We start from the raw sequence: 24,978 nt of genomic DNA, 5'->3' as shown, positions 1-24,978 counted from the left end.
TCATTGAATCCGCGATTGGTGTTTAAGATGTGCTCACATACATCTTTGCGCATATCACTTACAGACTTTTGAATTGTTTGAATCAAACAAAAAAGTGTTTCAAAATCAAATTCAATCCCGGTGCTCTCCGTTTGAGTACTTGCGTCAATGTTCACGTGTTGAACTTTTAACACCGATTCAAAATGTTCAGATTGCTTGGTATTTACCATGAAATTGAAATCATTTATTAACGGTCTCAAACAACATACATATTTTTCTTCAGTTTGTATATTTTTTAACACCAGCATGCATTCCTGAAGAATTTCTTGAAATTTTGCATTCACTTCATCAACGGTCAAGTTTTCTGAAATTTATTTATTTAAAGTGAGTTGTATGACTACTAATAAGTCACTTTCCGCAAACTGATTCACCATTTTCTTATTAACCAGACACGAACATTTTGTGTGATACAATTTAATTGTATACACACCATTTCTTCCGGATGATAGCCTGTATTTAGTTTCCACTAAACTACCAATATTATCATACACTGGTGTTTTTTGACATTTAAATTTCAAAATTTCAGACTGGTAAAACTCATCAGCACAGCTTTTGAAAAGTTCATACATACCAGTACTAAATTCGATTTTTAGCCCACCACCAGTCACCTTGACAATCGCGTGGTCCCTTGTGGTCGCATAGAGTTTCTTTTTGAATGCCTTTTCACTTTTTAACTCGTAGTCGCTTGTTTTCATTGGTCCACTTGTTGTTTCAAGTCCGGATTTTTTTGGAGCGATCAACGCGAAATTCTGTATCCTTTCTGCCATGTTCAATTGGTATCAAAATGACCGCTGTCAAATACTCTATTATTTACATGAAATTCCACATTTATATCATTGTTATTTTCTGTAAAATCTTAGATAAAGCGCATAATTTAATGGAGCTTTTTTAAAACTTGTTATACCGGAAGTAACGTCATGACGTTAATATCATAACTAAACCGAAACTTATCGAATCTGAAACAACTTTTTTTCAATTTGGTCAATTAACCAAACCGTGAAAAGATCCCTGTAATGTTTTTGATAACCAACCTATATTGACAATGCTTTCATTGATTTATTGATCTCTTTGGTTCATTTTAATATTTTGTTAAGTATGAAAATGTCAGTTCCTTATTCGATCTGAATAAGGAATAAGGAACCAGTTCCTTATTCCTTTTTCAATCCGAATAAGGAACTAAGTTATCAATAAATTAAACACAGTAGAGATGCACTGCAATTAATGATTTGGATACCCAACCTGAATTTACAATTATTTTTATTGATTTATTGGTCTCTTTGGTTCATTTTAATAGTTTGTTTAGTATGAGAATGCCAGTTCCTTATTCGATTTGAATAAGGAATAAGGAATCAGTTCCTTATTCCTATTTCAATCCGAATAAGGAACTAGGTTAACATTAAATGAAACACAGTAGAGATGTACTGCAATTGATTGTTTGATACCCAACCTAAAATTACAATGATGTTCATTGATTTATTGGTCTCCTTGGTTCATTTTTATAGTTTGTTTAGTATGAAAAAGCCCGTTCCTTATTCGATTTGAATAAGGAATAAGGAACCAGTTCCTTATTCCTTATTCGCACTGAATAAGGAACTGTGTTATTATTAAATAATACTAGGTTGAATATATATTAAAATACATATTTTTAACTTCGTACCTACATAAACGAGGATTTTCATCGACATTTTATATTATTTGGTTAATTTTAATTTATGTTTGAGAAAGGCAATACCATTTTCTAATTATCCTCGTCATAATACTGGTTTTCGGCGTGTATAGTGAAATAGAATATAAAAAGTAATCTGACAGAATACGTCCATATAACATAATCATGCTTAAAATACCCACACTACATCCTAAATATAACATATCCGTAAGTTATTGTCCAAAATACAGGCTTCCGAACAAGGAACTAACTTTACGCCAATTCCTTATTCAGAGGTCATAATTTCGGATATTTAAATGCGGATCATTCTAGAAAAGCACAGCTATATATTCGTTATTGTTTGCTATTTTTAATGACTTATTGTTTAAATTTTTAAGTCTGATACAGTTCTTTAATTTTTTCTGACCCTTAATTCTAAAGAAGACTTTCCGATAGCTGAATATCAGTCATGATTTAGCTATACTATTCCGTTCTTATTCCTAAACAGTTACAAGGTGATATGATTAAGAATGCAAAGCGATTTCAATGCGTCAACAAGTTCCTTATTCCTTTTTCAATGCGAATAAGGAACTATGTTATCATTAAATGAAACTTATTAGACATGTACTGCAAATTATGTTTTTTTTTATACCCAACCTACATTTAAAATGATTTTTCATTGATTTATAAGTCTCTTTAGTTCATTTACATAGTTTGTTTAGTAGGAAAATGCCAGTTTCTTATTCGATTTGAATAAGGAATAAGGAACCAGTTCCTTATTCCATTTTCAATCCGAATAAGGAACTATGTTATCATTAAATGAAACTTAATAGAGATGTGCTGCAATTAATGTTTTTTGATACCCAACCTACAGTTACAATGATAATCATTGATTTTTGGTCCCTTTGGTTCATTTTAATATTTAGTTTAGTATTAACATTCCAGTTCCTTATTCTAATTGAATAAGGAATAAGGAACCAGTTCTGTACATTTAACCATTATTTTAGAGTAGTACTCGAAGCGATAAATGCTGTTTACGTAACTGGATGATTCCAGACATTTAGAGTTACATTTATTGTCCCCTACCGGAGGGGACTTATGGTTAACGCTCTGTCTGTCTGTCTGTCTGTCTGTCTGTCTGTCTGTCTGCATGTCTGTCAGTCTGTCCGTCACACGTTTCTGGATCATGCGATTACTTTAAAAAAAATCATTTTTTCATGAAACTTTAAACATGGATAGATGGCAATATGGAGATTATGCATTTTTTTGTTCCTACTTCAATAATTATGGTTGCTATGGCAACAAATATATATATATATATATATATATATATATATATATATATATATATATATATATATATATATATATCATATGATGTTGGCATTAAAACCACCCAACACACCAGGCCGATATGACAGTAAGCTGCCAACATATGTAACTGTCAAGGAGAAATTTTATTTCTTTTAACCGTGTGTGCTATTCTGAATTGGCCTCGCAGAATCTTAATTTAGAAGTTTAGAGGATTTGGTTTTACCTAAAATAGTCTATCTTTAGACAGTTTGCATATGAAGAATAGTTTATATCTCATAGACATTTGCTTATTATGTCCCCCTTTCGAAAAACAGGGGTATATTGTTTTGCAATGTGGATCGGTCGGTCGGTCTGTCGGTAGACAAGTTTGTTTCCGTTCAACAACTTGTGAACGGATTGACCAATTGACTTGATACTTCCCATGTGCATTGGCCTTTGCCAGTAGATGAACCCTATCGGAATTGGTGTCACTAGGTCAAAGGTCAAAGTAATTGTCACACTAAGAGTGAAAATTGTTTCCGAGCAATAGTTTGTGAACGGAGGGACCGATTGGTTTGATACTTCCAATGTGCATTGGCGTTTGACAGTAGATGTCCCTAATTGAAATTAGGATCACTAGGTCATATGTCAAGGTCACTGTCACACTAAGTGTGAAATCGTTTCCGATCAATAACTCGTCAATGAATAGACCGATTATCTTTCATATACGTTTCATGTGCATTGGCCTTGGAAAGTAGATGACCGTTTGAAATTGGGGTCAATAGTTTAAAGGTCGAGGTCACTGTGACATAAAGTGTTACATTTGTTTCCGTTCGATAAATCATCAAAGGATTGAGTGCTGGGCCTCATACTTTGTGTCGTTAAGTTTCATTCTCGTCTCGTTCATGGCCATAGCGAGAACTAATTAAATAATGCGTATTTAATAAAATACAATTTTCCTCGTATGTTGACGACATGCTTTTCAGACTCGATACAAGAACATTGTCTTATACAAAACAATGTTGGACAGCCTCAGTGACACAGGCAGTGCCCTAGCCACAGTGAAGGCAAAGGACAAACTGAAAGAGCTGCATGTCAAGTACGGTGCCCTGTGCGAGATTGCACTGTCCAAGGTATGACTGAGTTTCTACTGTGAAATGAATGTTAAAAGTTTATCAAAACAATCCATGGAAAAGTTTATACTTACAATCACTCATGACAAAAATTCAGTTTTTTAATACATTACCATCGAAACATTCAAGGTGAAGAAAGCCGAGGAAGATGTCAATCAGCATCAGGAGTTGCAAGACCTTCATCAGCAATGCCGATATTGGGTGTATAGTACAAAAGACAATATTGCATCGTGCGCGGATTCCAGTGGTGATAGGCATGTTTTGCAAAACAAACTTGATAAAGTACTGGTAGGTAATAAAACTATAGCCGACAATGCAAAATGTTTTGATAATCTGTAAAAACCTTGTCACTAACTTTTAATTCGTTAACTACCTTTGAATGTTATCAACGCCGATATATCTTACAATATGATACTCCGTAACTATCTTCCAACACTGCTGAATTGAAGTGTAAATACCGACAAAAAGGACTTTACTCTTATTTTATATAGTCAGTGTTTCAACAGCAGGAAATGTCATTTTTCTCTACTTATAACATTATACAAAAATATACAATTTTCACTAAGGATACACAAGAAAAGTTAACCGAGTGTGTATATTATATATAAAATTCATATTCCAGGACCTTTTGAAGTCGATGCGAGATGGAGATGCGATTGCAAGTGATTTCTATGTCTTGGCAGGGAACACAATCCCTAACACCGGTTTAGAAGGTCAGAAAGTCATCCAAAAGGACATGGAGGATATAAAAGAAACATTCGTGACTTTGGCTTCACGTCTGGAGAGCATCAAAGAAAATCTGGTGCACGCTTTACACCTTGTCACGACTTATGATGGTTTATGTGATCAACTTAACACATGGCTGCGAGAACATGAAACGGCCAACAAAGAAATTAACGATCTGAAGCGATCTCAAGGAGATAAAGAGAATCAGTCAGAGAAACTGAATAAGATTGAGAAAGAAGTGAATGCTCAACAGCGGCATTTTGACGAGCTACAGGATATGGTTTCCCACATGGAGGGTGTTGACAGTCGCCTTGTGAATTACAGCTCACAGCTGAACTTCCGATATGAGACGCTGAGAACGAACCTGCAGGTAAGTTTCATTTTTAATGCAGCTTTTGTTCGGGTATAGGGAAGAGAATTTGATTATTTAGTTTTTGTGCCGCTTGTCTAGTTTCAGGAGGACTATAGTTAATCACAGTGCCATAACATTTCTTATAAATAAACTGAAACCCCCACTTGTTTCGAACTTAACTGTTGATCAAATTTTGTTTTGACATTGAAAATTGTATAATAATAATCCCTTTACTTGTTTACCGGAAAACGTTTTCTTAGGTACAATAGAATACCTTAACCTTGTCCCTAGCAATCACATATGCAATCAAAAGCAATGTTTTACAGTATAACTTAACTCCCAAATATGGAAGAAAAAAAACCTTATCATATGTGCACTATAAGATAGCATCATACATTCATAGTTCTTCAATTTAATTTCTAATCGACAATGTATGTATACATGAATTACCTTTGCTTTATGTAACATTAAAGCTTATTTATCTGAGTGTGCTATCGAAAATATGATATTTTCTAAAATAATGTGTGTATATAGATATTTTTATAGCGGACAAGGTTATATAGATTTGGACATGTTTGTCAAGCAAAATAAATAAAAATACAACAGTACAAATATACATTTTCACTTGAGAAATATCGATTGATTGAACTTGTTCAAAGCTTGTGGATTTTTTTTAAATATTGAATGCTTACCTTGACATATTGCAAAGTTACCCCTACAGACATTTGAACCCAGTTCAAAGAGCTAAAAATAGCTATAATTAAACTCCACAAACATAATCCGCGGAGATGTTGTGTAAATATTAGATGGTATTATTCAACTTACGAAAACATTACATCACGAAACATAAAACACATGTAAATCGGGGCCACTGCCTTTGAACGGACAATGCAAAATATTGCATTCGGTCAATCAAATGTAGGATGTTTTATTAACACGAGAGCCAAACGTCTTGTAAGCAAATTAAACGAAAGCAACAAGAACATTCCAAATAATTCTTCATATTTGCGTATAACTTTCTTAATTTAAACTGATTATTATTAATACACAAATACTTTTAAAAATTAGTTTGTTTGTCGTACTGGCTTTTTTACGGTGGCATAAAGGTGACATTCTCTCCTTTTTTAAATTGCACTCCTCTTTTTTTATCTCGTGGGCACGTCTTAGTAAGTCGAGGCCACGACTTACTAACTCGTGGCCACGAGTTAACTATGCCGTACGTGTCCATGAGTAAGAAAAACACATGAGTGCAAAACTAAATAAAAGAGGAGTGCAGTTTAAAAAAAAGAGCGGTGCAGTAAATAATGGAAGTGTGCATTAAACAAAAAAGGAGAGAATTTCGAGATCTCGAGATCCTGACTTAGCTTACTCGTGGCGACGAGTTAGTCAGCCAATCAAATTGTTCCATATGGTCGTTCATGGTGATCTTTATACAAAGGGAAGTTATCATCTACAAAAGAGGAATAAATTTTAACTATCTCGAGATCCTGACTTAGCTAACTCGTGGCCACGAGTTATTCAGCCAATCAAATTGTTCCATATGGCCGTCCATGGTGATCTTTATACAAAGAGAAGTAATCATCGCAGTAAAAGCCCGCTTTAGTCAGCTATATATATGCGTACAGAATATGTATATATGCTACGCAAAATTTGATTGGCTGACTAACTCGTGGCCACGAGTTAGCTAAGTCGGGATCTCGAGATAGCTAAAATTCTCTCCGCTTTTTTAATGCACCCTTCCTTTATGTACTGCACCGCTATTTTTTAAGTGCAAGTTTTGCACTCCTCTTTTTTCTATCTCGAGGCCACGACGTAGCTAACTCGTGGCCACGAGTTAGTAAGTCGTTACCTCGAGGTACTAAGTCGAGGCCACGATATAGAAAAACGAGGAGAGCAATTTAAAAAAAGAGGAATGAATGTCACCTCTATGCCACCGCACTTTTTACTGCTTTTTTAACATTTGAAATGGACCAATAGCCTTTACAAAAAAAAGCAATACATATAACAAACAAACCTAAATGAGATCAAATTATAGTCACCGCATTAGAACGGTAAATGCACAGAATTGTGGGTAAAAACCGGTCGAAATTCATTCCGAACCTCACAATTAGCCAGTGATTAATCACAACACCTGTGCGTAAATAAAATGTAAATTTAGCGCATCGCAATTCAAAATAAAAATCAATTTAAGAGGGTATTGATTCAATTTATTCAAAATGTACCCAATGGTTAAAGATTCTCTAACATAATTGCAAGTTTCTGAAACACGATTAAATGATGTAAATACAATAATAAGCTCAAGCCCTTTTTCGGCCAGTATTTCACAGCCCAGCAACTTGCTGTGATTAAGGTACGCCGAATTTTGTACATGCTATGTGCAGGATGACCAGGGTCCTTTGCAAAAGTGGGATGCTATAAATTTTAAAGACTAAGTTAATTTTCCTTCCTAATCAACTATTCCAATAATATAATTGTGTGCTACTAAAAGGTAAATGCTGTTCCAAAACAACTACCAGCCCTGCATTAAAAACATCGACTGTACACACTTTATCCAGATGTCCTTACAGTAGTTATACCAGTTCCTGCATCACATTCAAGTTTCTTTTAAAGATATAGAAACATGCCTACAAAGAATGTTGGCATTTCTTTTGTCTCGTTTACGTGCACCAATAACAACTGAAACCATCTGTTTTGCCATAAGTTAATTTGAGAAATGTAGATTATCTTTGTTCAAATACACAACTTGTAATACAGTTGCCAAATTTCATCATCAATTATAGAATACGCTTTAAAGGCAGTTTACCATTGTCGATGTGGTCTAATCATTCCCATATTTTACATTGACTGTGAACGTATATTCAAAAATAAATAATGTAAATTGCTCGAGATTAAACAATAGTATTACCTTTTCCAAAAAGTTGAATGGTATCACCAATAATATGACCCTTACAACATACATGTATATGATAGATATGACAGTTTTCTACGGTTGCTTATTCGGTTATTGGAGGTAACAATACATTTTAACTATTATAAATGTGCATTCTATCAACTAATGGTAAAGGCAATTGAAAGGTGCAATTCAGGTACATTTCATTTTGAGGTCGGATACTTAAGTTTGTTGACACAACCAAAACACATCTACATAGGGCAAAGGTTCGTCTGATCTCAATAATCACAGGAAAGTCAAAACAGCAGGCTCGTTCTTTGAACGACGTTTGAAACTACAATAATTAAAAGAAATCTAAAGATAGCATATGTTTGTATCAAAATATTACCGGTTAACCACTACGCTAATAGTTTACATGAAATTTAAATACATCTTACCGGTATTAAATCAATATTGCTGAATTTGTCTGTCTTTTCAAACTTCAAACATTGATTGATGCTTGTAGGACGAAATGATAATTAAATGCCAAACATTATATTAGTCCAGCTGCCTTACCTAATTTTCACCTTTTGCCAAAATAAAAAGTGTCGTAGTTTTACACCTCAACATTGTGCGTAACTTGTATCAAGATTCGTGTGACAAAGCGCCATTGAAGTAGGAATTCTGATTTTATATGACTTTATTTCAGAGTGCGGTCATCCGATGGCAAAACTACGTGCATGAGCACCAAGCCTACTCTACAAACTACACAAAGTGTACCGAACGGCTGGACACGATACAGCACCGACTAGAAGCGTGTGCTGAAATGACTGATGACCGCGTTGACATCGAAGATGGTTTGAGAAAACTTTTAATGTTGGACGCTGAAAAAGAGGACTGCGTTAAACTAATTCAGCATACTGTCGAGTCAGGAGAGAAGTTGCATACCAGCACGTCTGCTGAGGGAAAGGAGATTATCCGACAGGAACTAAGGTACTGTCTGCTTGCTTATCTAAAGTTGCCAAACATATTTTGCCTAGGTGCTTTAATCCCCAATCGCCTAAGTCGTGACCTTAAATAAACTTAGGGATCTGTGTTCATTATCACGCGATATAGTATAAAATGACTATGAATTGTGTAATTGATACTTGTATCGAAAGATTAAGCTAACTTCGCAAATATTTATATCATATAAACATTAAAATTGCATACATTGATAGATTGTTGTTATGTGAAGTTTGGTACTAAGTAATAGGCTTACTCTGGAATGCGCTAGATTTTGGAAACCAGCACAAACATCTCTGGGTAGATGCCAAGCTGATCTATTTAAAATCCTTTCAAAATCGCGAGCCATATCGCTATGATTACAACTATGGTACCTCTTACTGCATTGGAGTTTTCCATATCCCAAAGTTCCTTGTATTGGCATCTTTGTCCAGAGCAAAATCTTTAAATATTTGTATGTCAACTTCAAACAGCAAATATAGACAATATACAGTCAGAAGAGGACTGTCCATAAAACGATTTATATTTATATTGTAGCCGAATTATGCACGAAGTCATTCGTGTCGGTTTTTATTGTCCGGTCACTACCTCAACATACTTCAAATGGATTAATACATAAAAAGATGGATTGAGCTTTGAATCCATACATAGAATGATGGATTAAACTCCGGAAACATATATAGCAAGATGGCTGTTAGAAAGATTGTTTTGCTTGAAATGTATCTATAGCTGTGCCAATATAAAGAAGTGAAACTCCAGCTGCTGGAGCAGTATTGAATTCTCATTAAAAACAATTAGTTGGTCCTTCATTTAAGGCAAGTGACCGATTGCCCAAACAATACAAAACAATACTTATTTTCGACTTGCTTATGTTCCTCCGCAATGGATTGCAGACAAATTTCAACTCTTTTGTTTGCCATGAATTTCTTCTTTACTGAAACTAATACAATTTAAGATGTTTGGTTACTATCTGTGTAAAACGGTGCATTTCTTATATAAATGCACATAATGCAATATACTGCATATTTATTTATTTTCGTTGACATGAAATTTCGTGGATTCATTATTTCTAGTTTTTATTTTAATTTCATTGATTTTATAATAACCTCTGATACGATACTTTGGACTTGAACGTTTGTTTGTTTAACATTAAATTGCGTGGATTCGAGGATCCACGAACATCCACGAAAATTGGTGCCCGATTTATTATTTTGGTTTCACTTAAACTGTCTGGATAGCCGATAGGTTAAGGCGATAGCATTTGAATTCATACGACAACATTTTTTAAACTTCTTTCTTAGTTTCAAATTATTTTATTTTCCGCATAGCTAATTTATTTGTTGCATTTATTCTATTAAGGAATTTAATATCAAAATTTAAAACAACATGACGAAAAATATGAGAAAAAGTCCATTTAAAAGTGATATTCGTTAACGCCTTCGCAAATGTAAATTGCCTAAAGTGAATACTAACATATACCAAATGTACTTATAATGATATACTGATTTTTTTTATACATCTTATTATCCAAAGGTTCGAATATCCGTTTGGAATCGGATTTATAACGCTTTTATAATGTACTTTATTGGTAATACAAGCTACATGTGTTCAGTTATTTTTGTATTCTATTCTATTTGAAGTGTGATGATGTGGTGTTTATAAACTCTTAAATGTTTTTTAATACCAACATAACAAGCGTGAGACTGTTAAATCCATAAAACTAGTTAACATTCTTTGCCTTCCAATGGGATTTACTTTTCCAACGAATTCTCCCCAGTTGTATTACTGTTAGTGTGTGTTTAGCTATTGTTTTGTTTTATGTCGATTTTCATAAATATTTGTTTTCAATACAAAATTAGTATTTAGAGTTCAAAGAGTATATTTCACTAGTCAATACTTACATTTCCTGTGTTAATTGCAAGAGACATATTTATTGAAATGCTTATGTGATTCATTAATGCACAGGTATCGATTATGTTATATCCACCAACAGGATGCTCCGAGATCTTTCGGAACAGGTCGATGATCAACTGATCTACACGCAGAAGAAACTTAAGATGTGCCTCGTCCATTTGCCAACTTCAAGCGAAATCATTGAGAAGCCGCTTCATGCGACAGACGAGCTCCTAAATGATGAAAATAATACGTCAGTGGTTCATATGGTATGACTGTATGCACACTTTATTGAGCAGTCAAATGTCAATTATCATTTAATTTATGACATTCATATGCAAAATTCCTGCAATAACTGAACGGTTTGTGTACATGCGTTTGACAGTTCAATCTCAATTTTATTAAGCTACTAAAGGTGGTATGTATTGAAATAAATAATTCGATACTTAGTGGGTGGTTTGGTGTTTTCGTCCGTTCAAGTTTCATTTCCACACTGGGATGATATTAATATAACTGATAATTATTATTCCCCATGAACTTACGAAGTGTGGTGTAAAACGTAAATGATTCTCGGCGAAAGGTCCAGGTTATAATTGCAGGCAAATTGTCATTATACGCATTCTACCACTATAAGCAAGGATAAGGTCAGGTTCCTTGCTGAATTATTAATAGAATCCTCCTTGCTAAGCTTCGCGAACATAGTCACACATTATCACAAGCCTTCTAATACGTTGTTGTGGTATGATTTCGCACTGACTTCAATATTAAAATCAAGGAAACCAAATCGTTCGTATTTTGTAAAGAGCCGTTGTTAGAAAAAACTATCGGTTAATTCTTAATGAACATTTACCAGGTTAACTAGTGCGTGTAAGCAATTAATTACATATTTATCAAGCATGATCTTCTGAGAATGTGTATCCGGCCGGTTGGCCGGTAAAGTAGAATAGGCAGCGGAGCAGAAGGGTCTTGCATGCAATACGACGTAACGAAACCAAATCGACAAATGCTAATTCACATAATAACATACTATCGTACTTCATTCGTATTCCATATTTATTTTGTAGCCGATAAATTCAGCATATCAACTTTGTTGATTGGACTTGTTATATTATTTTTATGTTTTTCAGATCGATGAAATCATTTATCAGAGGGAACTCATTGATGATTCAGAACTGCAAACACACATAGGTTGGTCAGTCAATAATTTGTTTTAGTGCTATTGACAAAAACGGTAAGAATTTTTGCAATGAACAAATGGGCTTGCAAAAGAGAGTATAATTATTGCTCTGTCTGAAGTTAACGCATCGTCAAAGAGTGTGTTACACACATAAACAAGGTATACGGTGAATCTCGAAGTTAAAGATTAAATGTTAAACTTAAGAAGTTACTTCATATAAATTAAATCTTTGTCCAGCGAGGATGGATTGTCCAAATACGTGGCAGAAATAATAGTTAGATGGCGTTTCTCGCAGGATCCTAGATCAAAGATCATGTTCACAATTCATGATAAATGAACTTGATAAAGATAACAATCCTTTATGCTATTAATGGAAAATATCTTTGTTCCGAATAGATGTACTTTCAAAAAAGTGAAAAAAATGAGCCAACGTGTCCTGTTCAAAACCTTCTTTGTCAAGCTGACATTTCAGAGGTTTAATATAAAGGTTAAATATAAGAAATCGATTAAACATACTAGTACGATTTTCAGAATTAATGGATTGTATTACTGGTGTACTCAATGGGTTACACTATTCGCATTTGATGTTAATGAGTGTTGTTTTGCAGCAATTTTTAGATCAAACAAACACAACAATAAATCTGAAAACAGAATGTAAGGAACTAACAAACCGTCTTTTAAAAAAAAAGTATCAAACAGACATATTATAAACACTTGTACTTATTTGCACTTTTTTCTTGAATTGATAAGAATCATGCATCTAACGTGATGACAGAAATTTAACAAATAATACATGTACATGTATTTTTCCATTACAAACAAAGTTCTGCATTCTGCATTGGCATTTTGTGTTCTTTGTCAATTAGAAAAGTCTTCAAAATGTCATAACCACAAAATAAATGTCTTAACGTATTTTCAAATGACACTTAAGATATAACAAACTAATTGTATCCACCAATGTTTAAGAAATATTTCCATTATAACAAAAGTATTTTCCCAAAGGAATGCGGGAAAAAATATGAAAGACATTAAAATACACCAAGGTTTGAATATTGAACGAAATAAACTGCCTTTGTGTACAAATGAAAAAGAATTTCAGAATGTCTGCATGATTTGTAATTAAATAAAGAAGGAAAATGGTTCTACAAGTTTTGTAATTAAAGTAAATTCAGTATTATTTGTTATTTGAATTATGACGAATATGTTTTACATTTCATCAAACCTATAGTGTTCCAAGAAAACGTTTTTGACTGTAAAATATGCGTTTCCGAATGTTGTTGTTGTTCATAATTTGTTTCGTTCGTACTTTCTTTATAGAGTTGACAAGCCATTTTTTACAATTAAGTCATTTATTTTTACCTTTCATCTTAACTTGTGACCTGAACTTGTAGGAACCAGCATGGTTCTTGTGCGCGACTTTCTTAAATAAATTGTCAATTTATGTAGTGCTCAATCCAAATTTCGACCAAGAAAGTGTTTGTTTTGACCTATGACCTTACAGTATAACAATGATCATGAAGGTGACAAAGTGTTTCTCGTGTGAGTCCCCGCCTCACCACACAGTCTCATAAAGACTTGCGCAGGTCGGACAGGTTTCGTTAGATCGACGGACAAAGAGATTCTATTAAGGCCCAATACCTATTTGTAGTGGGATTAAAACTTTGTCTAAACGTCATTTTCTTCTAAACCTATGGCTAGATTTACAAATAATTGCACACATATGTTTGTAATGTGGACCTTTACTAAAAAAAATACAACAAATAATTGCACTCATTTGACCTTTACTAAAAGTAATTTAATGTTTCCGCTTCATTACAAAACAAATGATCAAGAGAGCTAAAATATAATTTGCGCTTAAAGTTTGTACTCCTGACATAAAATTCGTAAGATGTTGGTAAATATTAGCGAAACTAACTGAAATTGGTCATCAGATGTTGTTCGCTTTATTTATCAAAAGTGTTCCGCCTAACTGCATATGATGACCGCAACACCTTAAATAGAAATATGATATTTCCTTCTACTTAAATCACTCCAGGTATTCATCAATTGTGTCTAAGCTTTTGTTTTAATTTTGTCTTTAGAGGTGACAGGTATACTGAGCTCAAAAAGTTTTAAATCAAATGATAATGATCATATACTTTATTAAATCTGCCACTTTGTATTAGACATTAAACCATGGTTGATCATTCAATGAACTTTTCGATCCATTTTACATTTTATCATTTTTACCAAAAAACGGAATAGCCTCGGAGTAAAGAAAACTTCACGAAAAGAACACTTAAATAAATGGAAATATACAGCATCACATATAGACAAAAATAGTGTGTCAGTGATATCATGATATGTCTCTTGTCCACGATTTCCCTCCTTTTTATTCAGAGACCAATTTTGAAACCCCAAATACGAAGTACACAAGTAAATAGGGTGTATTGGTGAATTAACCATGGGCGTCTGTCTGACTGTATGTGTGTCCAGCCATATACACACACTTTTCCGAAAATATAATCTCACCCTTTTCAACGTAAAACATTAAAACTTGTATGCATGGTAGAGCTTACTCATAATCGATGTCAGCCTAAAACAAGCATGTACATGCAGGCTTTCGACATAATGGAGTCCTGAGCATGGCTGATGGTTAATGCAATGTGAATATAGATGTTGATGATGATGATGATACAAATACTGTTTAAGAATGAAGCGTCAAATATTGTTTTGCCATTAATCCTTCTTCCGCGACTTCACCTTTTACATGTCAGAGATATTTATTATATCATGCAATATAATTTACAGACATTGTACATGTGAAAATGAATATTGCTCTTTATTATATAAACATTGTGCGAATACTTGTCGGACGTTTATTCTTTATAACTATGATTTTAATATTAATGTTTACATCTAATAATTTGTAAGGTAATACTGTTACATAATTGTTGAATTGCAAGGTGGCAGTCCACCTCCGACTCCATCGAGTGAAGAAGAAGTATTTGATGCGATCAATAGAGATTCCGTCTCTGCGGTTGGTAAAGACACTTGCATTCATGCAGCTTTATTTCCTGCCCCAAGGTTTGTTTCATTATTTATTTTGTATTTTATCTTTTGTAATTCGATCGGTGTTAACCACACATGCTGAAAAACAAGTATTACTCTTCTCTGAATATATTGGATTTTTACCGAGTTTTTTTTAAGTAATATTATGCAATCTGGTTGGCACGTTAACACAAAACTCGGCTCTAATAAGCAGGTAACTGTTGAGGACATATTTCAGAATGTTATAATGACATTAATCAGGTACACTTTCATATGCACCATTCATCAGTATTATATATGTGACATTTACATAACAACGTATGGTAGAACCTTGATGAAGTCATGTAATTTGCACTACACCTTACATTAAAGCTTTACACTCATGTATTACATGCTGATAAAACCAAAATACTTCAAAAATATGGATACACTTTTACTAATAACTATACATGTTTCAGTGCTTCAAATATGGCGTCATGGTAAGAAATGCATATTCAAACGGTAGCTCCATTACTGTCTTTATTTAGTGTATTTTATTGAATATTTATAAATTATATTAATTCATTAATTTATTGCAATAATATAGGCCACTTGGGTATAATATGTGTCAAAAAATCACGAAACCAAAATATTCAAGTGTTTTTCTTTCGAACATATTCATTAAAAATCAAAACAAACTATACTTTTATATAACATTAAACTTTATAATATTTCATAATACATTTGACGAAATACATTAATTACTTTATGTAAGTCCTAACATGATGCTTAATAAGCCATAAATGTGTTTTATCTTTTTGGGATCGCCGTTTGTCCAGTGTGCGCCGCACGTACATGTTTCATTCGCATCATGTCTTTTACTAAATCCCTGGACAGATTTTCACACAAAATCACAGGAATGGTCCTTTGGTGACCTACTTTCAACATTGTTCAAATCTTTTCGGCCCGCTGCATATGTTTGTGACCAAAGCTTAAAATATATTTTTCATAAAGAAAATCTCGAAAACCGAAATAAATTAGATGTGTAATATTTTGGTATTTTACACTGTAAAGTAGTTCCCTAAACAATCACGTGGTTATTATAAACTTAATTAGCAAACATGCTTCAAAACTGTTATTTTCTGAAAGAATAAGATCAAGATGTGAAATGTTTTGGTATTACTGTTGTAGTTCCCTACTATGTTTTTCTAAATCATGCTCCTAATGTCATAATTCGCCACGTCCGGAGGGTTTGTTGCTCTATATAGACTTATGCTTCAAATATAGTTATACTTTCTTTTTATGAAACCACGACGGTAAGAGTTTTATTCGGTACATTACATCATATTCTATTTCTCGACAAAGTGTTTTCATATTATTCACTGCCGTCAGACCTAAACATGCCCCAGGGGTCACATTTTACTATAGCCTTAATTAACAAAATAATTTGAACACGTATCCCTCTTAAACCAAATGGCCTTATGAGTCATATTTTGAATGTCTATTGGTTGGCCTTCCTTCAAATAATGCCCCTGGATTTATAATGACCACGCCCGATGATAGGGTTAATATTTACTTCATGTGTGACATACCACTAACTTTTCTGCTCCGAGAAACATTTCACAGATGAGCGATATAGGGCCATGTCGGGCCTCTTGTTGTTTTTATTTAAAGCACAACGTGTCCCTGCAGTGATGAGGAGTTGATTAGGCTACAGAAAGAAAACCTTATTCTGCAGAATAGGCTGCTCAAGAAAAAACTGAACGAGAACTGATGGCCAAAAATAGCACATATTATTTCATGCTTTAGTGTGTATTTATCAGTTATTTACTTGCACGTATATATCAAATCCACAAATATTCGATCATTTAATGTACATGTATTGCTTTTGTTTAATGTATCAATTTCATATAATGGTTACCAGTAAATGAGTTTTTGATTCATTTATACCATCATCCTTAACCTTCATAGTCTTGCAAATAGTGTGTAAAATTACGCCCGCGAAAAATCGTGAATGAGAACTGAAAAACACATAAATTCCTTTTTTGACGTCAAGCATGGGGTTTCTTATCAATACCGATGAGTACATTAGACGGTTATTTAGCGACATAATTCTTTTGCTATTAATTTTTAATTATTATGTCTTGCTCACTTTGTTAACATTTAATATCTTTTCGTGTACTTTAATATTATTAAAGCGATACTATTGGTGTTATTTTGCTTTATGTCGCGATAACTAAGGGACTGTGTCTATGTCGTTCGTCATTCGTAATTCGTCAATACGAGGTACTCGTTTGAAAACCCATATACTTCCGATTGCAAACTGAAACTAATGTTAGTAAAATTGTCCATGTAGTTATATTTTATGATTATGTTATGCTTGATATATTTAATTAAAATGCTTTATACTCCCTACTCATGTAACAATATGGTATGGATTTGTGTTTAATATAGTTATTAAGTGTACTTGTCTTTAAAACAACAGCCACATAGCACTAAATTAAACAGTAGGAAAACGAAATGTTGTTGATCGTCTTTCAAGCGTATGTCATGAAAAAGTGCACCTTATCTTGAAAGTTTATATACGCCCGTTAACAATTTTAACTTTATTCTATACAACAGGTCGAAGTAATCTTATATATTCTGATGGCAAATCTGTCGATGTTATTATGTTTTAAGCCTACTTAAAAGAAAATTATATTAATGTATATCTATAACCGGTAAAGAACAATAGACAATAGCACTGTGCTAGCCATGTATCGTTTATTTACAGCTGTGTATGACTATAAATAATATTTATATATCGTACCCAAATCTTCGTATCTTCCCAGGGCATATACATGTATAACAAATTTAGATCATCAGTTTTACCGCTTAGAATTTAAATTGGTCGATATGCCTCTTAACATATTCCTTGAAACGAATTGTATTGTCATTGTTGTAACGGTATTAAAATTTAAGAAAATTTTTAAAAAATCTAAAAACGATAAAATTGGAAGATGTTATGAAAATATATATATGACAAGTAAACAATGTTTACAAATGTCACCAATTATTATACATGTAAATAATGAACTTACAATGCTGGAAAAGTATGTTAAACAAGCGTTAAAAATAAGTAATACTTTACAGAACGAACAGTACTATCTTATGTTGGAAGAGTTGTCTTTTACACTAAAAAATCAGTTGAAAAGGTTTATATTTCGATGTTAATTTGTTGAAATATCATAACAGTTGTTTTCATGTTATAATAATACTATACATGTATATGCATTTTATGGGTTTAAGTGTATCTGTGTTTACAAATATGGTATTAGTAAATTGTATGATAAAATGATTAAACGTGGCACAGTGCATGATATATTATAATGTGTTTAGATGATGTGCTTTGTACAAATCTTTATATAAAAGCTCTGATCTTGTCATATATATTGCTGTAAGAAGATCGTGCACCGGAATCAAGCTGATCAACCCCATAGCGTCTGATAGTTAACAAGCCAAACATCACAGCATCATATTAATTATACTAAAACCAACAAATAAAAAAGTTTACAGTTTTATTATATATGCTATTTCTGTTATTCTGCCAATGACCTAAAGGGATTATTTCGTCAAATCGGCATAAAGACCAATATGAAGGATTGTTTTATGATTTCTTGATTGATATTAACGTGGTATGTACAGTAATGTATAATTAGCATAGCAACTCGCAAACCTCCATTCGCATTAGCACTTAGCCAACAAATGCTTTATATTACTTTTCTTCATACTTATCGGACGATTAGGAAGATGGCCTATTTTTTCATAACTCCATGCCTTTTGTTCTTGTGAACACTGCACTTTTCCTAATGCTTATGATATATTTGTTCTTTCTAACAGTTTATGTGTATATAAGCAGCCACTTCTGCGTGTGATGTCTTAATGTGAATATTTCCATAAGTTTAATGATATGTTTATCACGTCAGCATATTCAGGTTCATAGTATACATAATGCGTGTAATACGACATTACTGCAACCAATCTTTTTTGCCGGATAAGAATACCTAATATCTATGAACCTTATGCTTTTGTCATACGTATGAGCTTGTTTTTATGATCATAAATTGCTTTACTTATCATCTTATTAGTTTGAATCCATACATTATTTGCATTTTATCAGTACTTACACTGATACCATATACCATGCATGCAAATATTGCTACCGCGCTAGCATGGCCCTTGTATTTTTCTTGATTTAAGAAAAATCTGTGTTTGTGTGTTATATATTAAGATGATTTTTTTCTTTTTCTGTATGCATTTAATCAAAAATGTAAATTTTCTATATGGATGATAGTATGAGCATTGTATTTTGATACACCATCTTTTTTTTCTTTTTTTATTATCAATATCACTAAAAAAACAAGCATTATACATGTACATACATTGTTAACATTTTTCCTTCAAGAAGATAACCATACAATTTATTGGTGTATACGTACAATAGAATTTTTTTTTAAATATGTTTCTTTAAAATATACCTAATCTGTATGGAAAATTAGTGATAATTGTGGTTAAACCATGGGTTATTATTTATGTTTTTTTGCAATATGAAAAAAAAAAAAAAGTAAAAGTAAGAAAAAAATATAAAAAAAGAAATAGCTGGAAGCTCAAAACTGACCGTCAAGTAATCTCTGATAAATTGTATTAAATTGTTCGAGATTATCGTTTTATTAGGGCTATTTCTTGTTCTATATCAAAGCGTAATTTTAGGAATGTTAGGAAATGTTTGAAATAAGAAGGTTGATGCATTCTTTTCAATTTAAATATATAATATTTCATTAAATCAATAATGGAATTAATAGTTTGCATGTTTTTATTATATTCCATCTGTCAAAAACAAATTAATTCGTAGTTAAAATATAATCAAATGCATACATGTAGTCCGCTGATCTGTTCCATAAATGTTAAGCTACCCGGCATTTCCAAAACAAGTGTTCAGTATCTTCATCGTATTCATTGCAAAGATCACATAAGTTAGAGCTAGTCAGTTTGCACCGAAAGAGATATGTATTCGTAGCAGTTAGACGCATAATAAATTTATATTGGCAGCATTTTAAATTTGTATCCGTACAAGTTTTGAACACTAGCGTGTATATCTTTGCCCAATCTAACTCTAATACACCATCGTGTGCATGTAACAAGAATCCAGTGAAACTATTGAATTAAAACAAAACAATATTAAATGATAATCACATTCATATGATTGTGTAACTTAGTTTTACTCTATTCTTTGTTGATGGGTTTTTGTACATGCTTCAAAATATAAATACCATTGCTATATTGTCTTATTTTATTTCAATACCTATTCATTCAGTGGTACCAATTACTATATAACTTATGCACTTAAGTACATTCAAGTCAAAAAATTTCACTAAATAGGTTAATTTGAAATATATAGTTTTATGAAGGTGTTAAAGTGGAGGACTTTGTAATAACTCTGAACTCGTTGGTGGGTAACTCACAACTGACTTTATTCATATATTCACACAGATATAAACCTCAACCTACTTGCAAGATATGTTTGTCCCAGCAAGCAGTCGGTAGAGACTTCGATCACAAAGTGACTGTTATCTTGTTATTCCTAGGAGGCGAAATAAGATGGCGGATAGATCTTTAGCTGTAAGTTGTTGGCCCGAAGTGGTGGAACAATCTACCAAGCCACTTAAAAATCATTGACAATGAGGGCTGTTTAGATCAAGACTTAAAACTCAGTTGTTCAATCTATTTCACGGATAACCAATGTGCAGTGTTTGTGAAGCGCAATAGAATAGTTTTATAATAATTTTTGCGCTATATAAGTGACATGTTTTTGTATAATACAAATAACTCATGACTGCATGCTTTAACAAGACAATACGAATTGTGTCCCTTACATTACAATACATGACTTCTTTTTTTTAATTATAAATACATGATACATCAACTACTCTATCGTTACATATGCGAATAGATATACGAAAGAAAGAAAATAATATAACCTGTCGTAACAAATTATAAACTACTCTTTTAATTAAAACATATTGAGAATTTATCTTTTAAACCTCTGAGTTTAAATTGTTATTGAAAATAGAACATTCCATAGGAACAAAATTCACTTCACTTAATGAAGAACTTCTTTTAAATGAAATATTGGAATGAAATTCATAAAATCAAATTAACAATATAACAACATGTAAGACAAAAATATTCACTAAAATACACTAAGTGTGCACAAAATTGTCCCTGTTATCTCAGATTCAGGCTATGTAAAGAACAAAATATTTTTATGACAAATGCCAGACACACTAATTTTCGGGTTTTAGCTGGGAAATGATAACAGACTATGATCACATTGAAAACAAGCTAGAAAGTAGATACACCCAAAAACAATGAAGTATTGGATTTCTGTGAGAAGAGAATTTATGAACATTTTGTTGTTAGCAGAAAAACAATACTGAATCTTTAAACATTAACCAAGATTTTGATATGATAAAATAAATGTGTACAAACAACATCAAAACGAGTAATTTCTTTGATATAACATGCTATTGCCAAATACAATGATAATAATACAATAATACAATAATACATAATATAATAATATAAAATATAATATATAATGTAATATTATATAATAATACAACACGGACTTTTTCTGTTATTTCCTCACACCAGTTATTATGTAATGGGATTATTATGCCCATGACCAAACTTTAGCACACATAATCTTTGAGATAGCTTGGTGTTTTCACTGCTCGTCCTGAACGTGTACGGATTTGTTCTGTCGCGTTGTTTCGCTGCCGTGCTGAATGACGTTGCACCGGTTGCTGCTCTCTTGGCAACTCTCTATTGTTTGTTGGAAATTTCCTGTCGTTCCTTGCCAAATCTCTGTTGCTTATTGACAATTCTCTACCGTTCTGTTGCAAATCTCTGGAAACCATTGGTAATTTTGGTATTGTTTCATCGTGTGTTTCAATGACATGTGGGGACTCTTTGGTTTTCATGAGCATAGACGTGTTACGCCGATACTCACGTCCACTTTCAACAGCCTTAACGATGTGCGAACGAGGATATGGCGATTTCCGCACATAATCTGCAGGTATCCATCCTGTTGGTGTTTTGATTCGTACTGCATCATTTGGCTTCAGGTCTTCTTTTACATTTGTGTGTCTGTCGTAGCAGAATTTCTGTTTGCATTCAATTTTGAAGCAATCTTTCCTGTTTGGTCAGCTTGGGGTTGACGCAGTCCTTTCGATATCGGTATGAGAGTTCTTGCATTCCGACCCATTCTCTCCAGCCACTGCATCGGCGAACCTACTACGTCATCTCGAGGAGTATTACGCAATTCTAGCAAGCACAAGTAAATATCATCACCTGTCTCAAAGCATTTCTTTGTGAGATTCTTCACCGTTTGAACAGCTCGCTCAGCTAAACCGTTTGATTGCTGATATAGTGGAGATGATGTCACATGTTTAATGTTGTACGAATCCACAAATTGTTTGAATTCTTGACTTAAAAATTGAGGACCATTGTCGCTCACAAGCGTATCCATGATGCCATATCTTGAAATGTTAGCTTTCATTTGTTTCACTATTTTACTTGTTCTTGTATCGTGTTGCAAAGGTGATACTTCGATGAAGTTTGAGTATTAATCTACCATGATCAAATAATGAAAACCATTGACTTCAAATAAGTCTGTGCCAACTTTGCTCCAGGGTAATTCTGGTACAGGTTGCATAATCATAGGCTCTTTTGCTGGCTTGTTTTTGTATGTCAAACATACACTGCATTTGCTTACTACATCTTCTATTTGCTTATTCATACCAAGCCAATATACCAACTCTTTGGCTCTTCGCTTGCAATTCACCATTCCAAGATGTGACTTGTGTATAGCTCTCATTGTTTCAGATCTGAGACTCATTGGAATGCAGACACGCTGACCTCTGTACAAAACGCCATTGTACACTGACAATTCATCTCTAAATTCCCAAAATGGTTTTGCTTCATCCTGCAATTCATTGCGCGTTTCTGGCCATCCTGATATGATTATTTGTTTTACTATCTGTAGCTGTTCATCATCTGCAGTTGCATTTGCTATCTGTTCATGATTTGTACAAGCAAATGTTTCTGCCACGCGTACCATCAGCTCATCGTCCATTGTTTGTTTCTCTTCTCCAGTTAATGGCATTCTGCTCAGGCAATATGCAAGACCCATTTCCTTCCCTTTCTTATGAATCAACTTGAATTCATATGGCTGTAACTTCAGCATCATTCTTTGTATTTGTAATGGTGCTGTATAAATGGGTTTCTTCAGTATGCTTTCAAGTGGTGTATGATCGGATTCCACTGTAATCCTTGTATTCCCGTACATTAGTTTGTGAAATCGCTCACAACCAAATACTACCGCTAACATTTCTTTTTCTATTTGAGCATACTTCTGTTCTGCTGATGTCAGAGCACGAGATGCATATGCTACTACCCCATTACTTTGAATTATTGCAGCTCCTAAACCTCTCATAGATGCGTCTACGGTTAACGTAACTGGTTTTAATACGTCAAAGTAACGTAAGACTTCTGTTGAGGTCAGCGCCTCCTTTATCCTTTTGAAGGCTTCCCTAGCTCCAATTCCAATTTTCCTTATTTTTAAGGTCTCGTAAAGGAGCGTTCAGTTCACTCAATCCAGGAATGAATTAAGCGACATAATAAAGCATTCCTAGTATCGAAAGCAATTCACTCTGATTCTCGGGCTCTTTCATTTTTACAATCGCCGCAATACGTTCCTCTGTCGGTTTCAGCCCCTCTCCTGTCAGTTTGAAACCAACGTAACTCACTTCAGGCTGTGCAAATACACACTTTTCTTTGTTGAGTTTTAGATTAATGTTCCTGGCTTTTTCAGTACAGCTCGTAGCCTCAAATTATGTTCCTCTATGGTATTTCCATGGACTAGAATATCGTCAACAACGATCTCTGCACCGTCCATTGCTCCAATATGCTTCTCCATTTCTCTCTGGAACATCGTGCACCCTTTGGCATTCTACGGTATCGGTATCGACCGTATTGTGTGTTAAATGTTGTGAGCGTTGAGCTCTTCTCAGCCAATTTCACCTGAAAATAACCCATGTTCGCATCCAATTTAGTGCAATATTTGCTTCCATGCAATCTTGTTGCAACTTCATCAATTGTGTTCATCGGATAGTGTTCACGCATGATCGCCTTGTTCAGATCAGTTGGATCAATACATATTCGAACTTTGCCATTCTTTTTTCTCACACACACCATGCTATTTACCCATTCTGTCGGCTCTGTTTGTTTGCTATTATTTGGCATCGCTCAAGATGGTCTAACTGGTCTTTCAATTCACCCCGTATTGCTACTGGAACTGAACGAGGTGCATGTACCACAGGTGTCACTGTCTCATTGATCTTGATGTCATACTCTCCTGGCAAACAACCAATTTGATCGCCTAAAACATCACTGAATTCTTTTTTCAGTTGCTCTATTTCCATCTGGGTACTGTTTACTCTCATGATGAGGCCTAGTTTAACTGAATCATCTCTTCCCAACAGATTTAAATTTCTTTGTCCATCAATCACTTAAAATGTTTAATTGTGTTTCACGTTCTTGCATTCGCATGGTAAAGTTATTTTTCCCAATGCCTTGATCAGCGTTCCGCTTACACCATTTATTCGGGCATCACTCTTTAATATTGGGAATTCCGCACAAAATTTTTCAGCGATTTGTCACGAGAGCACGTTGCATTGTACGCCACTGTCTATCTCCAAACGCAAATGCTTGTTGTTGACCTTCATCTTTACTGTC

General features: G+C 33.6%; 1 protein-coding gene across 3 annotated transcripts in view; it reads left to right on the top strand.

The window, feature by feature from the left end:
• LOC127873243 (muscle-specific protein 300 kDa-like) overlaps window positions 1–20,458 on the top strand; it is a 59,206-nt gene extending 38,748 nt beyond the window's left edge. For 2 of the 3 annotated variants that reach the window (XM_052417017.1, XM_052417016.1), the window contains 9 exons: window positions 3,964–4,110; window positions 4,240–4,398; window positions 4,733–5,206; window positions 8,767–9,050; window positions 11,056–11,224; window positions 12,083–12,143; window positions 15,078–15,198; window positions 15,621–15,641; window positions 16,816–20,458. In XM_052417017.1, coding sequence (XP_052272977.1) covers window positions 3,964–4,110; window positions 4,240–4,398; window positions 4,733–5,206; window positions 8,767–9,050; window positions 11,056–11,224; window positions 12,083–12,143; window positions 15,078–15,198; window positions 15,621–15,641; window positions 16,816–16,915 — 1,536 coding nt within the window. In that variant the 3' untranslated portion in view covers window positions 16,916–20,458. The remainder of the gene's footprint in view (window positions 1–3,963; window positions 4,111–4,239; window positions 4,399–4,732; window positions 5,207–8,766; window positions 9,051–11,055; window positions 11,225–12,082; window positions 12,144–15,077; window positions 15,199–15,620; window positions 15,642–16,815) is intronic. The other variant, XM_052417018.1, reaches the window with a different exon arrangement.
• Window positions 20,459–24,978: the final 4,520 nt, after the last annotated feature.

The sequence above is a fragment of the Dreissena polymorpha genome, chromosome 3 (genome assembly GCF_020536995.1).
Source record: "Dreissena polymorpha isolate Duluth1 chromosome 3, UMN_Dpol_1.0, whole genome shotgun sequence".
Taxonomy (NCBI): Eukaryota; Metazoa; Mollusca; class Bivalvia; order Myida; family Dreissenidae; genus Dreissena; species Dreissena polymorpha.
This window is presented reverse-complemented; position numbering and strand designations above follow the sequence as displayed.